We start from the raw sequence: 25,934 nt of genomic DNA, 5'->3' as shown, positions 1-25,934 counted from the left end.
AAGAAGATGTTTCCAGTTTTCACTAGCACATAATTCAGATATTCAGCCAAAAAAGTCAGGGATTTCATCTTTTAGTTGTCCATCAGAAACAGGAAGCAGAAAAATGGTCTCAGACTTTTCAGGGACACGTCCACAAAAGGACATAGGGTCCAGTTTTTCCACACCACACATCACATCAAGGAGAAAGCTTGATGCTTCAGGTAGTGGGTTCTGTGAGCCTAGTCCAGTTGATTCTCTCAAGACTCCTGCTTGTCTTATTGTTCCAAGTATGTATTCAACACTAGCTACTTTATTTTGTATGTGCCAAATAATTATTACAGCTGTCTTGGGTCAGTCCAGGTGTATAAACCTGGTGACATTATCAGGCTAAGCTGTGTTTCCACTCTACAATACCTGGTTTTGATGTGCTGAACTGTAGCAACTCTGCTCAGCACATTGTGGTCTGTAAAGACGAATCAGTGGCCACCAATGGCCACTTCAAGGCATGGAAGCATGATACATAAGCATGTAGCAGGGCTACAGACAGATTGTAATAGAGAACAGAGAAACATCAAAAGTGATAATATCTTGGTATAGTGAAAATACAAATACATGTCTCAAAAGGGGACTGATGAATTGCAGTCTAATTCTAAAATTGAAACAACATATAATGCTCAATGAAACGCTGATCATAATCAAAACATCATACAAACTTTATGGTGTTTTTTTTGTGTAAAATTTGTGACCTAAAAATACAGAGGTTGTTTAAGAAACTATCATTAAATTTTGATGCACTTTACTATTTGTTATGAGGGAGGAGTGCAGAGAAAGAGACAGCCATGTGTCTGAGGAGCATGTGTACAAGAGCTGACAAAGTTATTGATTCATTTACCTGTGCTTTGTCGTCTCCTTCCTTTCTTGCATGCTTGGCTGTTCTTCTCTTTGCACTCTTTGTAATTATAATCAGCGTTTCATTTAGTATTATATGTTTATTAGTTTTCAAGTTAGATTGCAATTCATCGATCTGCTTTTGAGCTGGATCGAACTATAGTAACATTGAAGCATGTTCTATGTTGTCCCATTGTCACTTGTAAATTGACTGACATTGTGGTATTTTTTCCAGATGCAGACAATGGCCAAACAAGACTGCGTTCAGTTGATGAAATTCATATCCTTGGAAAAATACTTTGAGAGTTACTGATAAATGGAGAATATCACTGTTATTTTTCATATCAAATATTGCAACACTAGGAAATGAAATTTAAACATACCATGGTCAGTGAGTGAGTGAGTTTAGTTTCATGCTGCACTCAGCAATATTTCAGCTATATGGCGGCGGTCCGTAAATATTCGAGTCTGGACCAGACAATCCATTGATCAACAACCTGAGCATTGATCTGCGCAATTGGGAACCGATGACGTGTCAACCAAGTCAGCGAGCTTGACCACCCAATCCCATTAGTCGCCTCTTACGACAAGCATGGTCGCCTTTTAGGGCAAGCATGGGTTGCTGGAGGCCTATTCTACCCTGGGACCTTCACAGGTTAAACATACCCTGGCTTGTTGAGGCATGTTAACCTTTTATCAACATATGTTGAAATATTTGATGTCAAAAGAGTTTGTGACTCTAATACCATACTCCACAATTTTTGGTCATAAGTAGTGTCTTGAGTGTTAACACTATATATAGCTAATCAGCTTCAGTGGCAGAGAGATTAATGACCATTGAAACCACTGACATCACAAAGTTTGTAAAGCAAAGAAAGAGATTTCAGATTTTGATTATGAAAACTGAAATGACTCTTTGAAATTAAAGGGACAGGTCAGACAATTCACCAGGAATAGTGCCAAACTCATTTTGGGGTTTCACCGTAGTTAAGTCATAACACAGTTTTCAGTACATGTAGTTGTAAACAACTCTATGTTCCATTTCCTGAACATGTTGTACCTGCCAGTTTTAGGGAGGTGTTTGATTTTCCATACTTCAACATGGTGCAGTCAGTGGTTTTAGACGATGTAAGTACTAAACTAATTATGCAAAGTTCAAAATGAGTAATGCATGATGAAGGTCCATGTATTGGTGGTCACATACAATGGATGTTGTGACCTGAGAGAATATGAAAGAAATCATTATTGCAGATGTGAGGGAGATGACTGTTCAAGCAGACTACCTGCAATGCATGTTGTGCATGTCTCTAGCATACATAATACCTGAATATGAAATTTGACCCAATTTGAAAACAAAAGTATGACTATAAGTGATACTCTGATCCTTGTATTGGTAAGGTCCTCTACAGAGATGTGCCGCTGGTGGTGTCTGCTCCGACTGGGGCTGGGAAGACCGTCATATTTGAACTTGCCATCATCAGACTGCTCAATAAGTTTGGGCAAATCAAGAAAAATTGGAAAATCGTTTATGGTATGTTGAAAAATTTGTTCTGACACATGAAGGCTATTGTATCCCATGCAGGACATCAGCATTGAGCTAGATCATGGTCAGATCTCACACACATCATTTCTTATACAAGTATGTAGGTGAAATAGTTCTTGAATCCCTTTGCTTTTATAGGTTTCTCTACATAATTTGGATATTGTCTGCCTGTCATTATGCCATTGTCTGTCTGTCATAATGCCATTGCAATATAGCTTTAATATTGCAGTTATGGCATTAAAAGACATTCTCATTTGATGATTCTGGATGAGCACTGGTCATAAGCAACCTATGCTTGTTGTAAGAGACCACTAATTGATTAAAGGTCACATGCAACCAAAAAAGCAAACATAATTAAAACACAATTATTACTTATTCATGACATCTAATATACACTGGTGCTTGTTAAAAACAAATAAACAAAATTATAAGCGTACAATCGCGATTCAAAAGTGCTATATTTTGTACTTGGGCTTACTTCCCTCGAAACCAAGTCCTCGGGAGACCAAACCCAGTCATAGTGGGTGGCTGTGCACTCAAGGGTAATGACGACTTACGATTGGCTGGTTCATTTGCTGAGGGCTGATTGTGTGTACAGAGAGATGATCTGTTTGATGGGCCTTTTATAAGTATGGCTAGTCACAAGAAAGTAAGATTCTTTATGGATAACAACTTCTTTTATTGTACTTGATGCATTGTTTCAGTATGGATTCATATACCGTTGTCGAACAAAATCATTTGCACTAGAATAAGTTGTTATCCCTAGAGAAATTTATATAGACATGTTGGGTTTTTAAATACACATTCTCTGAATTTGAGTTCGATCAAATCAAAAATCATCTCAGAAGAGATGGTGAAATACTGCGTGACTGGAAAGTGTCATTTGTCCAAGTACAAAGCAGGACTTGAAAGAGTTTGCACCAGTTTCCGTCAAATCCAGTCATCTGAAAAAATGTTTGTTTGCAACCCACAGGCATAAAAAAAACTTGTCATGTGTACAAGTATCACACCTGCCTAATTACATAATGTGGCAGAGACTGGACTCGGGTACACAAGTCATCAATCAATTTATTTTGTTTATGGCATATAGCCTGTTAGTTCAAATTGCATGTGGTCAATGATTGAAGCTGTCTATTGTATATTGTCTTTAGCAGACAGGCAGGCAGACATACAGGTGTCAATAATCCAGACATTGAGCTTTCTCTGTGACAGAGGCTGCTTACTACAATCAACAAGCTTGTTTATGTAACGAGTAGATTATTTAATTGTTTGTGTACACAACCAAGATTAGACTACTGCTCATGACCTCATACTCCGAGCATGCATACTGTTTCAAGCTCCACGAAACTATTCACTGAGCATGCGTTATGGGCGCAGCACAGCTGTTGAAACCAGTTTTCCCCCCAGCGCTGGGGGGAATTTAGTGAATCGTTTCACTCAGATTTCGCTGGCTTTTTTTTCATCACGTTTTTTTTTCAACTTTATAGACTGAACTGGGACTTTTCATGATTTGTTTCGGAAAGTGCATACCTAAAGGTATCAGAATCTGCAAAGTTGTGTTTTACTTTGCATGTGACCTTTAAGATGTTCAGGCTTGTTTGATAATGTTCAATCCATGAAATCATGCTTAGATTGATGCTATTGATGTCAATCACTAGATTGTCTGACCCAGATCTGATATTTTACAAACCACGATCATGAAGCTTGAATACAACTTGGTGCAATTTTCTCACTTAAAAACTTAGTTCAGACAAATGTGTGATATCTATCCATGTTTCACCAGTGGCTCCTGTCAAGGCACTGTGCAGTGAGAGATACCTGGACTGGAGGAAAAAGTTTCAGCCATATGGGCTGAGCTGTTTTGAGCTGACCGGGGACACAGAGATGGATGAACTGTCAGGCCTACACACTGCCAATCTCATTCTCACCACACCAGTAACATACTCACACCATCCATGTTGAGAAATCTGTTTCAGTCAAACATTTGTGTAGTAGAGTTACATCCCTTGCTGCACTTTTACTGTGTGAATGTTGGATTTGTTTTTGAATTATTTCCTTGATGAGAGTACTGATTTGTTTTATGAGCTGTAGAATTCTATCCTTTGATGCTTTTCCTGTAAACTTATGTTATTAATTAAATCATACATTGGCTGTTGTGGTTGTGCTGCCATGATGTATATTTGGCAGTAAAAGTGCTTTATGGCTCAACTTCTTTATTATACAAGGTCACAAGGTTTCGAGACAGATTCTAGTCTCTTCAACTGAAGAAGAGACTAGAATCTTGTCTCGAAACGTTGTGACCTTGTATAATAAAGAATTTGAACCATAAAGCACTTTTAGTTTGATTCCTCCTACTTCTAAATGCCTTTGAAACAACTTATTTGGCAGTAGTCATAATTATTACCATACATTTATTAGCGTAAATGATTGAAGCTAAAATACATATGTGACTATTCAAATTCGTCTCTGTTTGTATGAAATAATGCAATAGAAGTTAAAAGTGGGCACAGATTGTTCAGATATCTAAAGCACTGGAGCATACAATGGAGAATTGCATCCCATGACATGCTAGAAGCTAATGACTTGAAATCCTTGTTGTCCCTGACTGTTAGACTAACAACTAGACACTGAAATGAACATATTTTACTGGAAAAAAGGTCATAGTAAAAAAACATAGTATAATAAAATGGAGCCCTGAGACTTCCTTCATTTCCTGACGTTAGGGGAATGTAGACTGGACACATTTTCTAGATTTGCATAGACTTTGTTGGCTATATTTGCTTCAGGGTCTGACTACGACAGACTACCTGATTGGTTTCTAGGTTGTTGTATAGCATAAAACATCTCATACCTGCATCACTTACTGCTGACACCATAATACTTAACCGCTGCTGAAAGTGGCATTAAATGATCCCAACTCACTCAGTTATGTATCAAGATTGTATCTGTATAGTTATGCATAACACTGAACTGTTCTGGCAGACAGCTTCTCAGTATTCTCTCTTTTCAGGAAAAGTGGGACAGTATGTCAAGGAAGTGGAAAGATAACAGGTCGTTGTTCCAGACAATATCTCTGTTTCTTATTGATGAGGTATGTCACAAATGTTTAGATAGGAAAATATAATGGTCCTATCTTTTAACTTAGTAACTTAGACTGAGTGCTTATGTTGAATATGAAACAGGATTTTCATGCGATGTGCAAATGTGTGTCCAGTACACAGAAATGTAGAGAATGGAGGCATGGTATTAAATGTTGTACCTACTACACATCTGTGTGTTTGGTTCTTTCTTTGAGGGCAGTTACATGCATCATTTCATCCATTAGTCAACATGATCGATGATTCATTCCAGACTCAAAAGAAATTATCAAAACATACACTTCTCTAGACTGTTACTTCACAAGACTCTGGGTTTTGAATCCCATGTTTGTAGCAACCCATGCTTACAAGGGCAACTAACAGGATCACATCTTCAGGCATTCTGACTTGGTTGACGTTTACCATCATTTCCCAACTGCATAGAATTATGCTCATGCTGTTGATAGATGGATTGTTAGGTCCAGAGTCGATTATATACCAACTGCCACTATATAGCTTGAATATTACTGAATGCGGCATTAAACAACAAAGTAATACAGATCACTCTGATTACCCACCCGAGTCCCAGCCCTGTTATGTAATATATTCTTTAACTTACTGTTCACAGATCCACATCTTGAATGACAGCACAAGGGGGTCAACAGTAGAGGCTGTAGTCAGTAGGATGAAGATTCTAAGACTCACTGAAAGAGCCACTGACCGGCCCCTCATGAGATTTGTGGGGGTCTCAGCGACTATCCCCAACATTGAAGACGTAGGTTGTAACAATCTTTTCCTCTTTATAACTGTCCTTTGGTAAGAACTGTCTAAGGTTTTGATGAAAAATTATGTTGAATTGAAATTGTTAAAATTAACACCGTTGACCAATATGTAACAGGGATGCTGGACATGATGCATGATGTTCATTGTTATAGTTGTTACTATGACTACGACCAAGACCAATACCACCACTGTTGCAACAACTACTACTGATATTGCTACTATTAATACAACAGTTGCAAGTCCTGCTATAACAGATTAAAACTTATTGAATTTTTTAAGCTCATGCCACTTTTACAAACTGTCTGTAACTGTTTGTTGGTTTCCTCATACTGTACCCTTGATATTATCAGTGTAATCCTAAAGAGACACATACACTGGCAAACATGCCAGAATGAATGGCACTTCCTGACCTCCAAAGGGTCTGAAATGACCCCGAAACATTGTGTGTCAAAGAATTAAAAGAACATTTATCCATAAAAGATCTTGGCCAACAACTTCTAAATGCTGCTAAAAGACATTAACCTGAAGAATGCTTGTTCTCAATACTATGTCTTTCCAGATTGCTACATGGCTTGGGAATCCAGAAAATCCTGCAACAAGCTTCAAGTATATTTGGTTTTTAGCATGAGTTATCATTTTGCCTTCATTTGTTACACTCTTAATATCTTTGACTGAATACTTGAAGGTATTTGATAATTTCAACGATGATTTGTCAGTTGTGTTGTACACATTACTTTCTTACATGTTGCAGTTGTGTACAACATATGAAAGCAACACATATCTCTACATGATTTTTAAATGATCCAGTTAAGACAGAATGATCTGTAAAGTTTCAATTCTTAACACATAAACTCTTCCATACTTTCATAACTGCAAGCTGTGGTTTCTGTCAAGTTTTTATAGATGTACTGAATATAGTGTCAAGAAATTAGTTTAATTTTACGTATTTTTCAATCTACAACTATAAACAAACCCACATTATAATTTTAAACTGTAAGTATATAATAATGGATTCAAATACATTTTGCATTTTCAGATTTGGGGAAAAGTACCGACCTGTGAGGCTACAGAAGATTGTGGTTGGCTACCCTTTCAAGCCAGGCTCGTCTGACTTCAGATTTGATATGACTCTAGCCTACCGACTTAAAAGTATCATAGAAACATACTCCAACAACAAGCCCTCCCTAGTGGTAATCCCTCACGTATATGTGTATAACATTTGAGCATTGAGAAGTAAGTTAGCATGTTTACTTTCAATATGCTCTATGTGCGGTTCGGCATGTCGTAACAACCTGACGATTTACATACATTGTACATATTTGGTAGTTGTAACTGTAGTGGCCATAAAATTTCTGAACCACTGAACTTCTGATCCGAGGTTGGATGCCGTTGTCCACATGACCAAAAAGGTTAACCCTGTCAGCATGCTAGCATGATAAGGATGTCATTTGTGATTCCACACCATGTTACATAACAAATATTGACTGATCAATTTGCTACCTTTCACATAATTCATAATGTTATGTGCTATGCTATGTGAAGATGACGGCAGTGCCAAAGCAAAGAAAAAGAAGCTGTTGGATGAAAGATTGGATTCTCTATCGCAATATTCCATAATGTTTCATGGCTCAGATAATGAGCCACAAAACGCTCCATTTCCCCTGTGAAAAATCAAGGCATGGTGTCTTTGTAGCAACCAAGCCATGTTTCATGCTTGTATGTAAACATTTACCATGTGACGCCATAATGCAGTCTGATTGGTTGCACCACATCCAACTTGCCAAATAACTAGAACAGTTTCTACATACTCACAACACAGTCGATTTGAATTCCATTAATCACTCAGATGACATGATTCACTTGAATTTAGCATATCTATTCAACGGACTGACCTGTGTGAGTCCGCCCTTAGTCATTGAAACTTAAACCATGAAAAAGTATATGCTGCAGATTCTACATTCTAGGGTAAGTAGACATGCCAACCATTATGATTATGGCAAACATAATGATAATCATCATAATAATATGCTAATAAAATACTTGGCACCAAACTCTTCAAATTCAAAGGCATTTTAGTGTTTAGATGTTGATTGACATCAGTTTTATTTGCAGTGTATTTTATTGTTTAAAAAGATAAAGTTCTTAACATCAAACTATTTGTTGGCTACTATACTTACACATCTGGGTGTTTGGGTGGTGAACTGTAGAAAATTTTTTGTTTATGCCATCTGTTCTCTAAAGAGTAGGTGACTTGCATTTTGTGGTACTTCTAGCAATATTCCACCAGTGTTACTTGGACACCTGTCTTCTGTAGTTCTGCTCCTCTCGGAAGACTGTTTTGTTGTGCCTGTTTGCTGTAGTTCTGCTCCTCCCAGAAGGGTGTCATGTTGCCCTTGTCTGCTGTAGTTCTGCTCCTCCAGGAAGGGTGTTATGTTGCCCTTTTCTGCTGTAGTTCTGCTCTTCCCAGAAGGGTGTTATGTTGCCCTTGTCTGCTGTAGTTCTGCTCTTCCCAGAAGGGCGTTATGATTTCCCTGTTTGCTGTAGTTCTGCTCCTCCCAGAAGGGTGTTATGTTGCCCGTGTCTGCTGTAGTTCTGCTCGTCCCGGAAGAGTGTTGAACAGAGTGCTGACATCCTGAGGAAGGAGCTCTGTGGAAGGTCCCTAGTGAAGCCAAAGTTCCGAGAGATGGTCCACAAGACATGCCAGCTCATCAGAGAAACTAAAATTGCAGGTATGTGGGATTGTACCCATTAAGAAAAGCACTTGTAATAGTTGTAAAAAGTATTTATTACACACCTTGTTGAAAAATAATTACTAACAGATCTAAGTCCAACTGAACTTTGGCCAACAAGAGTTAGAGAATCTCCAGTTCCAGTGATTAAAACTTATAATTCTAACTGTACTAGTTGCAAGCTCCAAAGAAAAGTGAGATATGATTTCTGCCAGTACTCTGGACTTGTCTGGAAGGAAATACATTTCTCAGGGTGGTGAACATGTGTTTGTACAGATATGGTGCGTGTGGGTATTGGGGTGCATCATGCTGGCCTGAGTACTGCTGACAGGAGACATGTGGAAGAGCTGTTCAGGAATGCCATGCTGCCTGTCCTTGGTATGGATGACCCATTTGGCCTCTCAACCCATAAAACTGAGCACTTTGTTAAGTGGTCAACAGACAGATGGTAAAGAAGCAGATAGTTCAAGCTTCTTGTTAATTGTTAACTTACTGGGCTGAGAGTCAGTTTAACTTTTGTCATGTTTGTCCATCATTTATTGTCAGTCAGCTGTAATATTACTGACATGGTACCACTTATGATAATACACTGTGTTTTCTTAGAGCTTTGAATCCTATTTTCAATATGGCCACCATGGCATCCATAGTGAAAAACATTTGTTGTCATTACTACATTCTATATATGTACATAATGTCAAGATATTTGTTTTCAGTTCTTATCCTAATTGATTTTGGTCACTATTTGCAGTATCAACCAGCACATTGGCAATGGGTGTAAACCTGCCCGCCCACTTGGTGGTGATCAAGTCTACAGTGTTCTACAGCATGGGGTCCCCAACCGAGTATTCCGACTCTCAGGTTCTGCAGATGATTGGCCGTGCGGGGAGACCACAGGTAGAGTAGGTGCAGGTGATAGGCCATGCATGGAGACCACGGGTTGAATATGAGAATTTAGTGTTATTTGAAGCAGGAAATATTTCTTCATGCTTCAAACATGTGCATGTAGAATCAGGATTAAACAAATGCACATGTGTATTACATGCAAGCACCTGTGTAAGCACCTGTGTAACACATGCAAACACCTGTGTAATACATGCAAGCACCTGTGTAAGCACCTGTGTATTATATGCAAGCACATGCAAGAAAGATAGAATGTTTTACGTTCTTGTGAAAATTGTGTATTTGTGGATGAACCAGATATTCCATGTTAGTCAAAATTCTGGCACTAACTACACTACAATTCAATGTTGCAAAGATTATGGAATCTCTTTGTGAACTGTATAATTTTACAGTATTATGTTGAAACTGAAGCATTATTTTCTGTCTGACACATTAATAAATGTTAATTCAGCCATCTGTAGGCCTTAATGATAGCCTATCCTAATATCTCCTTGCATCTCTTGCAGTACGACACCTCGGCTACAGCTGTCATCATGACAAAGTCAGATACAAAGGTATTACTTCTGAGAAAAACTACATTCCTGTTAAATTCATATTGTTGAAGAATAGTAGTAGGAACACTAAAGTATGGAAAATTTGACATGTTTTTCTCAAATTTCAGTAGTTTCAATATCACATGGTAGATAAAAGAACATATTCTGTTTACCTTTCAGTCAAAGTATGAAAACCTTATGAATGGCACACAAAGGATTGAAAGCAGGTAGGAAACTTGGTAATACTAATTTATGAAAGTGTAGAAATCAAAATATATAATCAGATAACTGGTAAGTTTATATTTTATTCCGTCCTTTTTTCAATATGTATTGAGGTCACAGACGGCCCAGTCTACGGGACCACAATTTGGTGTGCAGAGATTCTGAACAGTGTTTGCCCCAATCATGTTTCAAGGATTGTCAGCACCTTATCCATACTTGTGGGCTTCAGGACAAATAGCCTTATACATGCATCACTTTAGGCTTTCTTCCCATGTAAGATGACACACTTGGATGTAGCCAGAGCTCCAGATAAGGTGGATATTTGAGCATTTTAAGCGAAAAAAAAACACATTCACTCAATTAATTACAAATCTGGGAGTACAAACAACGTATATTAATCACAAAAACCCAAGCGCTGGGCCTTCTGCTTGGCATTAATTTTGAATGCTGATATAACCTTTTCATAGCAGCTATAAACTTGGATGGTTGTATATTATGCAGTGAGATGAAAAAACAAGTGCCCCCAAATACTGTGATTTCTATGATAATTAGTTCTGTCTAAACACATTTGAACATTTATCAATAATGCAAATTCATAATATAATTAGATGAACCTGACCCTCCTTCTGTACCTGTAGCCTCCACAAGCACCTGATCGAGCACCTGAACGCGGAAGTCGTCCTGCACACTATCACTGACATGGCCCTGGCTGTGGAGTGGATCAGACACACCTTCCTGTATGTCTGCATCATGCAGAACCCAACACACTATGGTAAGGATGTTTGATGTTATATATACATTCAGCAATACTCCAGCTTCAAATGCTACCCTTTAAACTGGATTGAACAAACTAGTGATTGACATGACGCGCATTGATCCACCAAATATGGGGATAAAGATATTGAATAAAAGTAGTTTCATGAGAACATTATAAATAATTTGTGCAGAAATATGTGTATGGGTTTCTTCCAAACTTGTACCTGCATGATATTGTTCATCAGAACATTGCCCTCTTTGTCCAGGATATCCAACTGGTTTGGACAGAAAGCAAGTTGAAAAACGACTTGAAGGTATGATAATGTACATGCATTAGTTTAAATAATTTTATGTGTGTTTTTTTTAATTTCGATGTTATCATATCCCTAGGGTTAATATGGTGTATTAACACTCTGATAAGAAGTTTTACAGCAGGATTCATGAAATATGTCATTAAACAGCTTCATTAGACAATCAGAAACAGTTATCTTCATGCAGGGTAAGGCAAAGAAATATAGATCCAAACGCTTGCATAATACAATTTTTATTCCTAATATATAATAATTATAGGGAAACACACAAGGTTATTTATCATATAATGCTTCTTAAAATTACTCTTAGAAAGGAACTAAGTCATACATGAATTTATATGAAGAGAATCAAGCATCACATAAAATTATGTAGTGGTACACCAAGGTGAGGGTCATTTATGATGGCAGCATATAGTTGTGACTAATTGTTGATATAGGGCAAACAGCAATCTTATGTAAAATAGGGTCATTCTGTCTGAAAAGACACCAAATAAGGCAGTTTTCAACAGAAACAAAGATTAAATTCGTCAGAATATGCCTTGTTGTGATCGATAGATCGAAATCCTTTGTTGGTACCTTTCTTTAGCGATGTCCTTTCACTCGTGGTTCATTATCTGTATCTTCAATTTGAAGGAAGTACTCCATTTCATGTTTTCCAAAGTTAGTTACTGCAGTAATGACTCCAGAAACTCTTAATTCTTACAGAATCACATATCTTGTTAATGAGACCAGTGTCTGTTTACAAACTCGCTCACACAGTGCAAAAACTCCTGCAAACTCATGACATTGTCATCAATGAAATGTTATCATTTGAAGATTTGCATGGTTGATGTGTGGGGTTTCATCAAAGTAGTTTCTGTATTGACCTAATTTACATGTTTATCAGATTTGGATACCATATTGATCAGATTGCTTTATTGCACTGATAACACCTCCATTACATACTAAGTACATGTGTATGTTATTTCCATGAAACGAACGTAAGATTAGACAGGTGCATCTAGTGCATCTTGTATAATTGGATTCAATGCTGTGTTGAAACTGTGGTTTTTATTGCTGATATTTTCAGATCTTTGTCTGCAAAACCTGAATAAACTGACAGACTTGAAACTTGTGACCATGGATGAGGAAACATTTGCCATTCTACCAACAGGTACTTATAATAGGATAATTAATATTATGTTACATTGTCAGTTGTTGTAACATGGTAGCATGTTGCATAGTGTCCCCTGGTATGAAATTGAACCAAAGCATCGTGCTTCATGACAGTATTCCTGCTAACACTGTGGATTTGAACTGGTCCCCCAACCTGTGCAAATGAGCTAATGGATTGGATGGTCAGGCACTTGGTTGAATGCATGTTATTCTAACACACACTTTAGATTTCTGCTCATAATGATAATAATTATGTTATATTCGAGAGCTCTCTATATATTCATATAGCTGGACTACTGGAATGATCCAGTAACAAGGCATGTCCAGAAATTTAGCTGTTTAGATCATCTGCATTTTGTCCACTGGTAGAGAAGAAAGGTATACCTCCACCCAACAATACAAGTGCAATACATGTTAAAATTCAAAGGAAATATGCACCAATAAGAAATATAAACAATAACAATAAGATTATATTTTACATCTTAAAAACACCTGAACATTTGTTTGTGTTACTTTAGGGACTGCTATTTTATTATGGGGTAAGGGATTAAGTTAGACTAAGATTAAGAAGGAGTATGAACAAATGTGATCGATAAATGTAATCTGAATGTATGAGCTGTATGGTAGGGACATGAAAAAATGACGTTCAAAACAAAAAGGAACAGCAAACAAATTGGTATTGTTTGGTGATCAAACTCACCCCCCTACCCCCTCCATCCAAACTAACCCCTTTGAAAATTAACTGTCCATATGTCCTGTTTATAGTTAGTTTGCATTTGTGGATCAGTCAACTTTGCATATTGTTGTGTAGTTGTACTTAACAATACATGACCCTCTAAATGCTGACATGTTTTATGCAGAGACAGGGAAGCTGATGGCAAGATACTGCATTGCCTTTGAAACAATGAAGACATTTGATTCTGTCAGGGGAGAGGAAACCATCAAAGATATGGTAAATAGAACTGCACTCAGTTTGCTTAATTTGTTAAATGTTTTCCTCACCATCTGTCCACCTGTGAAGATAGGGTTAGAATTGTTTTTCAGCAGCGGTTTTGCTAGAGAATAATGTCATTCTTGTATTTTAATGATTTTGTCATTGTTGATAGTACATGCTTCTATTATAAGATTTATTATCAAATTTGAAAGAGAACCTTTTGGTATTTTGGATAATGTCAGTCAAGGAACAGATCTGAATGCATTCTTTGTTTCCCAGTAAACATATTTTGTGGTCTTCATATGTGCAAGGGTTCTCTTTGGTGTTACAATGATGGTCCCTGAAGCAAAACGTTTCCTCTGTCAATGTTTCAGCTAGATCTGATGGTCAGTTGCTCTGAGTTTGATGAGTTTGTGCAGCTGCGAAACAATGAGAAGGCAACTCTGAATGCACTAAACAAGAACAAGAACAAGCCCACTATCAGGTGACACTGGCTTGAGATTATTGTCAATAATCTGATGTCTGTGAAAAATGTCTTTGAATTTTGTAAAACATTTTTTCGAGGAGTAAACATACTGAGAGAAACAAATAAAGCAGCACAGAAAGTTCAAGTGTTCCTTTAACATTTTCCAGTGTTCATCACAAGCTTTGAATAATGCTGTAGGAGGAAATCTGAGAATATATAGAAGATAGACCATGAAGTTGTGTTCCCTTATTTGTTACCCTCAGTATATGATCAGCATTTGATTAAACACCTATTAATCATGTTAACAGTAGTTATAGCAGTTTTTGTCATATTACATCTTGGATAGAAGATTTCTTTATGACCCATGGGGATTCCATGTTAGGACTGCTCCTCAACAACCTTTGTTAACAACCTGTGAAGGTCCCTGAGGTGGAACAGGCCTTCAGCAAACAATGCTTGCCATCAAAGGCGACTGTGCATGTCGTAAGAGACGACTAACAGGATCGGGTGGTCAAGCTCGCTGACTTGGTTGACATATGTCATCGGTTCCCAATTGTGCAGATTGATGCTCATGTTGTTGATCACTGGATTGTCTGGTCCAGATTATTTACAGGCCATATAACTTTAATATTGCTGAGTGCTGTCTAAAACTGAATTCACTCTCTCTCTCACCTTTGTTAACATAGGTTGTAATAAGTGTCTCCAAGGTGGTCAGGCTCAGTGGCTTCATGGATACTGTACATGTGTTGTCATAACCGACAGCTGTTTACAAAACAAGACATGTCTCTTCTCCATTTGAGTATTTACAGACTTTAGCCATACATCTGGAATATTGATTATATTATACCACTAATGGTTGTTAAGAATATTTTTGGAGACAAAGACATCCTTTTTTCCCCAGATATCCTTTGACAGGAAGAATCAAAACAAAACAGATGAAAACAAACTGGTTTGTACAATTTTCTTTCATAAATTTAGTGTTTTTCTTTCCCTTGAAACAATTCATGCTGACCCTGATGTCCCATACAGAGACTGAGTGTTGAGTGTAGAAAATATGGCTATCCTCTTTATAGTGGCAGAAAGCTTAGCGATATCTCCCAGGAGATATCTATTGATCTCATCCATGCAATTTTTCCTGAGTAAGGTGGTTTTACGTGATAAGTGTTGTGTTAAAACACTTCAAATAGCCTTCGATGGGGATAGCCTTGTGGTCAAAGTGTTTTCTCATCAACCCGAAGAGCTAAGTTTGATTTCTTTCATGGGCACAGTGTGCAGGGTTTTACAGGATGCATGATTCCTGTGTATTGGAAAATTTGATGAGATGCCCCAAACTAAAATCCTGTATATCCTGGTGGATGCATTATAACTTTTTTTCTGGGAAAGAATGTTCTGAGTTTATAATGATCGCCCATATTGAAATATAAATATTCTGTTTACAATCATTATTCTAATGACATTTAAAGTAACACATATTATAACATAGCTATTATCAAATGGGTAGCATCCATGATCACTGATTTCCTTCAAATTAATGGACTGTTAATTCTGGAAATGGACTCCCCAAAAATATATCTAGAGTACCCAGGAGCCCCATTTTCAAAGATCTATTTAAAACCCTGTATATGTGATGCCCATTACTGGTGTCCCCTACCGTGATATTGCTGGAAAATAGATGAAAGTGACACAAAACTAAAGTCAAACCAACTCCTGCTCCTTTGTCACTTTCAGTTTAATGCAAGCCCAGTTTGGATGTCTTCCCATACAGGACTTCTCCTTGTCACAGGATGTCCTCAAGATATTTAGAGTAGCACAGCGTGTGTCAAAATGTATGTATGTTATCATATTGAAGCTACCATAGATAAGTCTGGTATGATACCTGGTGCCCAGCTTGTGTAATTTTATGATGTATCAAGAGTATGTTGTTCACTGTTGTTCGCTTTCTTACAGCAGGAACATTGCTTAATGTGGCTTTTATCAGCAATCATACACTCTGGAAATAACACCATGTGCTGAATCCTTTCAGTCCTGAGGTAATTTTGGGCAAGTTGTTGAAGTTTCATGAATACAACTCTGCCTGATCTGGGTCAGTCACATGATATGCCTTCCTTTTGGGATATGTACTCCTTCAGTTTCAAATACTATGGTTGGTTTGTGTACCTAGGCCTGATGGAGTTCCTGTGGCAAAGGAAGGACTACAGAGCTCTGCTGACGGCCATTGAGCTGTTCAAGAGTACCAAGACCAAACTGTGGGTGGACACCAAGTATGTTGCCAAGCAACTGGAAGGCATTGGTAGGTGATGTTGGCAAAATACTAGAAAATGTTTATTAATTTTACATCTCCCTACTCAGATCAGACAGACAAAATGTAACATGTTATATTTGGGATTACACTTTGTCTGAAAAGTACAGATTCTTGTATTTCTTGTCATTTTATTCGGGATTTTAACATGTTGACAGCCACAATGAGTAAACTCATAGTGTCAGTGTCTGGACCAGTTTGTCACTACGAGGTACCTTGCTGCTACGTCAGTGTTAAACTAAAACAAGTTTCACATGCTGGCAAACCAGCACAAGCTCCAATGATCTCCTGTTGGCAACAAAGGATGCAAGGAGACGTTTGTTTCTTGTGCCTGTATGCCAACAGGTGAAACATTTTTTTAAAATACCACTAAAGCAACTACAAGATAACTCATAGTGGCAAATTTGACCAGAATATGATGGTGTACTCGTGAGAGGCAGTCAACGTCTTGACCAAAACTATCAGAGGGGTAGGCAGACTGTGTGATTTTGAATAGGTGATGTACACATGATGTCAGAAGGTACAATGCAGTACACAGTATTGAGCAGGGAGAAATCTGAACCTTTCTTTGTTAAGAAATATTTGCTGTTTTTTTTATAATTAATGATAATTTATGCTTATAGGCCCAACCATGTCCCTGTCACTGGTGAATGCTGGCCTGACGACCTTTCAGAAACTGGAACAGACGAACCCCAGGGAAATAGAACTGGTGTGTGAATAAAAATGTATTGTAAAACTTACAGAACTCATCAAACAGCTTTGTTTGTTGTCAATCAGCACTCTGATTCCAACCATATGGAGAGAGCCTGTGAATACTGGCATCTGCACCAGACAGTCAAGTGATGAGTATTGTGAGTAAAGATCTCTGCCTTCCTTGTATGCCTCACAGTCAGTGAGTGATGACCTGTTCCATTAAGTCGAACCATAGGTCGTCTGCGTCCAATTCCTTCATAGAATACTTATGGGTATCTTGATTTTGACAGAGAAATAAATTGATATTGTCAGAAACTACTCGTACTATGGATAGATATTATGTTGCATAAATCATTACAAACATACTCAGATATGTTGATGGATTTTGAAAACCATCGAAAAGGCATACACAACATACAAGCATAAGTGTAGCTATGCAAAGACCTTGTTTTACAAAATATTGTAAGAACACTGTCAACTTGTTTAAATCAATACAACCAGAAGGTGTTTGAAGGTTCTTGGTTTGATGTATGTACTGGACATATCATTTCATACAGATTTTAGGTTCAAGTAAGAACCTTGGCTTATCTGAGATCAACTAATATACAGTCATATGTCGTGTGTGAAAGAGTTATGAGTGCACAGAACACCTAATTGGGGTTAGTTTTCTTGAAAATCATTAAAGTTACAAGGATGGCATTATGCATGCATGACTTGGTGATGATGTTATTAAGTTTGACAGCCGCTATCTAGAATAAATGTGTTACAGAGTTGCTGATTAATTTTCTTGTGTCTTCGCTCCAGTGAAGTTAGGTTTCCTTTCAAAATCATTAATGTGAAATTGTTTTATATTTCTTCATGAGATTTCTTCTTTTGACATTTCAGGCAAGTGGTGTTGAGTGTGATATTGCTGAAGTTCAAAAGTATTATGTTTTGCTTTCCAAGGTGACAATGGTAATTGAGAGCAGAAGTGTTTGCTTTTGGGGATAACCTTTTGTGGCAGTGCGTAATCAGTTAAGGACTAGCACCCATCATTTTCACAGAGAATTCATTTGAACAATTGCAACCTTTCATAGATATTGTGTGATATGGACAACCTGTCTTCTTGTATCTGATTTCCTGTGTCTTTAACTTGAACAAGTTTCTCTTTCAGATAGTAAACAGACACCCACCGTTTGGCAACCAAGTCCGAGATGCTGTCGCTGTCCTACCCAAGTATGAGATGTCAATTGAACAGGTAAACCGTACAGGGGATCTACCAAGATGTGGAGATTACTCTATCATTTCCAGCATGTTCCAACCCATGAACATCTTCAGTAGACCTTGCCAAATTGGTTCATTTATGTCATTGTTTCCCTAAAGAAACTCTCAGCTCCATCCATGTAGTGACAGAGGTGTTCATAAGCCTAGAGTTACAGTTTGAATTTTTACTCTCTTCCCTCTTTAACCTTCTCTCATTGCCTGGGATGCATTAAGTTTAAGGAGAATTTCATTGTATCAGAGTTAGTGCTGGCAGTTAGTTAAAATATGATACATTACAACCAATCCATCATCAAAAATATTGGTTAGGGTCATTTGTCAAATATTCTTGTTCATTATAGACCAAAAGTGTTTTAGATTCTTTTTTGTAAACTGCACAAAATGCATTTGCAAATTTCACATCTTTGAAGGATTACTACAATGATAGGTACATAAATTCCCTGGAGTCATGATTCAATTCAATTCAATCATGACTTGGTACAAGCTTGTAGCGTTTATGAAAGAATAATTTAATGACATAGACAAACCCAACCATGTGAAAAACATTATTAAGGTTAACAAATGTTCCAAAATTGTTTGTGTTTGATTATGAGAATACACTATCGATTGGTTGGTCATGTAGTCTCTGTGACCATTCTTCAATTATTTCAATTAGTTGCTCCCCCTGTAATCAGAGTGCTGATCATTGAACATCCTTTCAGCAGTGATCTCATGTGAGCAAGTGAACAGTGAGTGAGTTGATGATCATCTATTCATGCACATGTTGAATATTACTGCCAGTGTCAGAAGGAAGGTTCCACAATGCGTACATAGTGCGTAAACCTTGGTTGTTGAACTTCTTCGTTAAGCATACTTTAATTTATGTATGAAAATTGAAAGCACAATAGAGCCTCAAGGCCCTGAAGCTTATCTGAAGTAATAATGTTAACCCATGTTTTGAATTGGATTGAAATTCTGTGAAATATTCTTAGTAACAATATAGCTAGGATGTTTCTTTCAAAATTTCAGTCATATTCGGCTTTAAGGAGATGAATATTAACAATGCACAGACAGGTGACAATTGTGCACTTGACATTCAGTCAGTATGCTGAAAACATGCGCTTGTGTGGATATATGTAACAGACATTAGGCATTACTATAGCTGAAAAAATATGATTTACCTTTTTCACAAATTGTTGCTTCTTGAGAGGCAAGTTGTATAGGTGAAGGAAAAGCGAGTTCTATTGATAGTCAACTTCTTTATTGCAATGAAGGTTTTATTGTTATATTGTGATGTTTTTCCATCACAAATTATTGGTTGGTTTTTGTCACAGTTAAAATGTTCAGTACATACCACCAATGATACATTCAGGATCTGTGTGACAAGTATTTGTTTATTCACATACACATGTGTAAAGATTGAAATTCTACAAACATGTCCATTTGTTAGTGTATTATTTCAGATAACCCCATACAAGACCAACACATGTGTTCTTGTAATCAGCATCAATCTTGCCAACAAGGAGACCATCCAGACCAAGAAAGGTTCCACAGATCACCAGTCTGTGCTGCTCATTGGAGATCAGGACAACCACATCGTCTTCAAGTGGAGAATCATGTAGGTCCTTATGACATGTCATCATGTATGACATTGTTTTTAAGCTGAGAATCATGCAGTTCCCTATGTTGACAATACATATGGATGCAGAGAAATTTTTCCATTCCCCATTTTAACACCAATCTGTCTTCAAAGCGAGAATTATGTGAGTGTGACTGTATTTCACGTGCACATATGGATGTAAAGGATATAATGTGATCCCGAGGTTTGGGTTAGAAATGTTTTTTCAACCCAAACCCAGGGAGAGTGTTATATCTGTTATATAAATCGAAGGAACAAACAACAAATTTACCAAAATCGGTCATATAAACTGTCAGTGATGGATCATTAGATGATCAAGTAATATAGCTATATAACAGTAACTGAAAGCGGTAGTAAAATCTAATGACAGTAGGCTTAGCTAGAGAAAGATAACACCAAACTGTTTGTTGGTTGAGTAGCCGTGAGACATGGCATCTGATTCATGATCTGATAGATACGGTTCTAATCCAGAGATGGAAAACTTTTGCACTTTTAATTTGATCTTTGATGACATTTTTCACTTGATTTCAAACACTTGAATGTTGATTTTAAAAGAATTCGTGGAAATCTACTTTCCGAGCCCATTTTAGAGTATAGTATAGAATGTCCTGACCCATGAAGGTCTGGGGTAGAAAGGCCTTCAGCAACCCTTGGTTGCCCTAAAAGGCGACTATGCTTGTTGTAAGAGGCGACTAATGGGATTGGGCGGTCAGGCTCGCTGACTTGGTTGACACGTCATCAGTTCCCAAATGCCCAGATTGATGCTCATGTTGTTGATCACTGGATTGTCTGGTCCAGACTTGTTTATTTACAGACTGTTGCCATATAACTGTAATAATGCTGAATGCAGCTTAAAATTAAATTCCTTAAAATTAAACTCACTTAACCACTCACTATAGAATGTCCAGGGATATTGTATATGACCCTGAAAGGAGGTTTACCTGAGAAAAAATAACCTCCAAAACGACGGAAATATGACATCTGAGGTTTATATGACAGGTTACCCACCCTCCATTACCTATTCCTAAAGTCTGAGATGTGTTGTATCCATGTGTGCATGTCTGTACTGGTTAGTTCCTGTACAAACTGGTTGTGATCTTCTCCAGTGACAGCCAGATCTTGAGAGATGAAGTCTGGAAGCGGAGGATTGATGTTACCCGAAGCAGTGCTGGCCCAGAACTCTATGTGCACCTTATTAGTGTGCAGTACGGTCAGTTTGAATGCTTCACAGTTGACATTTCAGGTATAAGGAATGTGATATGGTCTGAGCTGATCTGTTGACAATCATATGTTCGGTGGGTGATACTTTACACTTGAGTGAAAGGAAATTGAAACAGGGCTAGTAACTTCAAAGTATTACCCGCCCAAAAATTGACATGGGAAAGCTTTGTTTTTTAAAACAGTGCTGCGTAAGTGCCGAAGTTTTCCATTATTACCTAATTACAGATAAAAGGAGGGTTCTTGCTGACTTCACAGATCTTACATTATGTGACTCTGTGAACAGGTCATAACTGGTCTTCTCAACCCATGCTTGCCAGGTGGTCAAGTGATTGACAACTGGCTGAACCAGCACTCATGTCAATTACTTGTTTGTCTGTTTGTTTGACTCAAGTGTATATACACATATATGCAAACATATGCCTCTTGATGTATGAGTCAGGTGGAGAATTTTCAGCAGAGTAAGCTAGCTCACTGTCACTTGCAATTGTTAGGAAGCAGATATGGGAATACTCATGTAATTCCTATGAAATAATTTTTACAACATGGAATTCTTTGTATTGCAGTTGGTTTGGACATCCATACAACCTACTCACCAGTGTACCAGTGGTGTCATGAGCACACACAGATGACAAGTCATCTTAGTGTAAGTCATCACTGGCCTAGCCATGGCCTAGTCATGCATGTGTTCCTGGGACAAGTTGTAACAATGAATTGTAGCATATTGCATATATCTATGGAATTTTTAATTTAACAGGTTTTCATTAGTCATATTTGGTGAGTATGCTATTACTTCTGCTTATCATTTTGATATTAGTAGCAAGCAACAGTTCCACAATGACCACAACAATGAATAAGGAACCACGATAATAATATGAATTCTGTCAGTGCAGCCATTTATGATGATGATGGCGACATAGAATGCTACTAATAAAATTATGATAATGCTTTCAGGGTGGTGCAGTCATCAAGTGCCCCCAAGGACAACAGCCACAGCTCAGATTATCTGCCCAAACAGGACAGTGTAATCACAAGTGTCACAATAAAGCCCAGTGTGGCCACAAGTGCTGCAAGGAGGACTTTCAAACCCTGGCCAGTCAGGTACCATCAAGGAACCAGTCTGTCGCAACACCAGCACGGTGTCATAATCAGAAGGGTGTCGATGCACAGATCAGAATGCTGAAGAGTAAAGCAAGTTCACTTGATCTAATGTCAGGAGAATCCAAGAGGAAAAAGGTAAGTTTGAAAATAAGTGAGTGAGTGTTGTTTTATGGTGCTTTTACCAATATTCTAGCAATGTCACTCCAGGGGGACACCAGAAATGAGCTTCACACGATGCACATTGCAACTGAATCAGATCTACTGCATGATGAATGAAGGCATAGACCTCAGGCTACACCACTGACCCTAATGAAAATAGGTTGTTTAACCTCAGTGAGGAAACCTAAAAAAAACCCCATTTTAATGTGTACTGGAAGGTATCTTTATATTCATCAACTTGCATATTATTAAATATTTCAAGTAACATAGAGAGTTCATTTGTCTTTCCTATTACACTGTACAGGTATCGTAATAATTCTGTCGTGTCATTCCCTGCTTATATTGCTGCAATAGTGCTAAACTTGACCTAAAACCCAACTCACTCATGTGCTGAATAATTCTTCTCTAAAATGATATTGTAATAGAATGTCTATGGGCAAAGGTGTGTGAGTTTGCAGGTTTGTCGAGTAAATATATTGAAGGAAAGGTGAAGAAAAGTTCATTTGTATTTTCTACAGAAGTATGACATGGGTCTGGGTTTGCAGCAGTATGCCTACCAGAAGCCTCCTTCCATGAGAATATATGACCAACATAACAAACCACAGCAAGCACCTGCTCACTCCATACCAGAGCCACAACAGAGGCACCAGCCATTCAACTCTGGAACCATTCTTGGAAACATCCCTGTTCTCAAATACGGTGTAGGTGGGCGGAGGATAGATCCAGGGCTCAGACAAGATACCAACATCGACAATAATTCTTTGTATCAGGATCTAAATGCAGAAGAGTGGCAGAATAACTCTGATGTCAACACAGTTCAGTATGGTTTAGCTCAATTTGATAATGACGATGGCAGCATATCCATGCAATACTCGTGTCCAAACAACGGTTGCATGGATGCATGGAATGACAGTGAATCTCCAGCCTTTCTGAGAGGCCCAGCACCAAATCAGCAGAGAGGATGTGCTACTGCTTGGATGTTGGGATCATCTTGCAATCCTGACAGTACTGGAGAGCTTGATGATAACTGGGACAGTGTGAGCATACAGCAGGTGCCCTCTGCACAGCAGTCACGGAACCAGTCACCAACACACATCTCTTGTCATGACGACTGGGCTGAGCTCCATATGTATCAGAAGGAAAGAGAAACACTTGGACAAGGTTGTGTAGCATTCCAAAAACTCAACATTGAAACCCTGATCTTTCCCTCTGTTATTACATGATTATTGATTAACCCTACTACCTGCAGCAGTGTTATCTCAGAATATGTCTGAACAAAATACTCCCTTTCAGTGAATTTATGGCCCGAAAGCTTGTTTCAAGTACTTTAAACACAACTTTGTATTTGTGATATCTACTATATTTACGTAGTTACAATAAGGAAATGTTCCAGTTTGGCACAGAATGCTTGTTACTTTGTCTGGGAGTAGATTATAAATGGGCACCAGTGTGGAGAATTGTTCCGCTTTAAGATGAAAATTGCTTGACAGATTGAGATAAAACAATTTGTAATTCAAATTCAAATATCGAAATTAAAAGTTGATAAACAAGTGTGTTCAGTCAGGAGAACTGAATGATAATCAGTGTCAGAATAGGTATCAATGATATTTTCATAAAATTTGTATGTGCACACAACATATATAATGTATTGAAGAAACAAATTGTTTAAGAGTCTAGTTATACAAAATTATTTGTTAGAGATGTTTGATATAGAGCATAATGGCTTCTCACCCAGCTATTTACAAGTGAAGACCTCCAGGAGTGGGTACAAGATTTGGTTGTATTATTCCAGGGATGTTTGACAAAAACAGTGATGGCTTTTCACCCAAGTGTTTTCAAGTGGTGATCTGTAGGAGCAGGTACAAAATTTGGTTGTATTATTCCAGGCAAGTTTGACAAAAACAGTGGTGGCTTTTCACCCAAGTGTTTTCAAGTGGTGTAGGAGCTGGTATAAATAGTCATTGTTTTTGCTTTTCCAGAGATGTATGACATAGATCCTGATGGCTTTTCCCCAGAATCATTTACAAGTGATGATCTCCAGGAGCTGGACAGACACAGCAACCTTCAGACTGAAGACACCAGACTGACAGAGTCTTGTCCAACAAGGAACAGCTGCTTACAACTTCAAACATATGGCAGGCCAGTACTTCAGCAGACCCAGTATAGGAATGGTGGCAGTGTGAAAAAGGATGGACAAGAGCATCTGTCCCATCATGGTGTAGATGAGGTCAAGAACTACACTGGAGACTTTCCAACAAGTCAGTCAAGGTAATGCTTGATCATGCCAGAATTTCATATGGACATATATAATCTGTTTGCCATGATCCTGGTCCAGCATCTGATATTTACTCTTATGGAATGGTTCATGATCCAGGAGACCTGAATGCTCTTTTCGATGTTGGTACATTGTATAGAGCTGTTCATGTTCCACAGTAATGATGGGCCTTGCATGATGAGTTTGATATAAAAGGCTTCAAACAGTATTTCAATTTTTATCAGGGCGTGTCAGCAGGTCTTAGATGTTTATGAAAATTTATGTAAGATACAAGCATAATATAGCCTTGACAGACCTAATAGCTTAATTATTCAAATTTGGGAATCAAACAGATGATAATAGGTTTCTCATACTCCTCCTCGCCACTTATATTTTGGCACTTAGAATTCTATTCTATTACATAATATAGTGAAAGTATAATGACATTATGATCACTGTCCTCGGTGTATGCTGACACAGAAGGAAAATATAGTGGAATTCAGGAAATATTTTTTCTCCAACTGACAGCAACCAGGAAAATAGTCTGTGGAATCAATGCCTTGGGGCGTGCATCATTAAAATAATGTATTGTCCAAGTTCAATGCCTGTTATTGTTGTCATACCTGGACATACACTTGCAATCACTTGTTACGTATCAAACATATCTTATATTATGTGACTAATAATCATTGTTTCAGTGATGATGAACTGTTCCATATAGGAGAAATACTTCCGAGACAGGACTGTGATATACAGCAACCAACAAACTACACACCAAAAACATTACATGTATATGGAAAATTGAGAACAGGTAACAGCCCAGTCCCAACAGGTCCCGACCATGCACCATGTGCTGACAAGCTGCCTCTAGGACAGAAAACTCCTCCATACAGTCCCTATGAACAGCCTTCTAAATCCAGAAAACATAGTTTTGGGCAAGTTGTGGCCTGGGTTGCAGACTCAGACTCCTCTCCCTGCAGCCAGAAGTCCATTCCAAGGTCAAGGACACCACTGGTGAAAAAGAGCAATTTAATGGTTGACTTTCAGAAAAGGTAA

General features: G+C 37.9%; 1 protein-coding gene across 1 annotated transcript; it reads left to right on the top strand.

Moving 5' to 3' along the window:
- Positions 1 to 103: 103 nt before the first annotated feature.
- On the top strand, positions 104 to 25,934 carry LOC137277374 (probable ATP-dependent DNA helicase HFM1). The gene is made up of 31 exons (XM_067809082.1): positions 104 to 266; positions 1,103 to 1,147; positions 1,928 to 1,995; positions 2,266 to 2,398; positions 4,194 to 4,345; positions 5,421 to 5,501; positions 6,116 to 6,262; positions 6,830 to 6,876; positions 7,307 to 7,460; positions 8,861 to 8,999; positions 9,276 to 9,377; positions 9,748 to 9,893; positions 10,406 to 10,453; positions 10,613 to 10,659; positions 11,293 to 11,426; positions 11,677 to 11,724; positions 12,791 to 12,874; positions 13,737 to 13,828; positions 14,185 to 14,294; positions 15,178 to 15,225; positions 16,005 to 16,102; positions 16,438 to 16,566; positions 17,199 to 17,284; positions 18,422 to 18,505; positions 19,971 to 20,125; positions 21,253 to 21,356; positions 21,931 to 22,010; positions 22,319 to 22,600; positions 23,143 to 23,785; positions 24,604 to 24,892; positions 25,577 to 25,934. Exons 1-31 carry the CDS (start codon positions 104 to 106, stop codon positions 25,932 to 25,934), a joined length of 4,296 nt encoding a protein of 1,431 aa, XP_067665183.1.

This window comes from Haliotis asinina, chromosome 1 (genome assembly GCF_037392515.1).
Source record: "Haliotis asinina isolate JCU_RB_2024 chromosome 1, JCU_Hal_asi_v2, whole genome shotgun sequence".
Classification (NCBI taxonomy): Eukaryota; Metazoa; Mollusca; class Gastropoda; order Lepetellida; family Haliotidae; genus Haliotis; species Haliotis asinina.
The sequence above is the reverse complement of the archived record's forward strand: the minus strand, read 5'-3'. Positions and strand labels throughout refer to the sequence as shown.

Bases quoted from the DNA above. Each gene is read 5' to 3' on its own strand.
- LOC137277374 (XM_067809082.1), top strand. From the start codon at position 104: ATGGTCTCAGACTTTTCAGGGACACGTCCACAAAAGGACATAGGGTCC. The intron at 17,285-18,421 runs GTGTGTGAATAA...TTTCTCTTTCAG, and splicing joins ACCCCAGGGAAATAGAACTG to ATAGTAAACAGACACCCACC. The intron at 24,893-25,576 runs GTAATGCTTGAT...TCATTGTTTCAG, and splicing joins TTTCCAACAAGTCAGTCAAG to TGATGATGAACTGTTCCATA.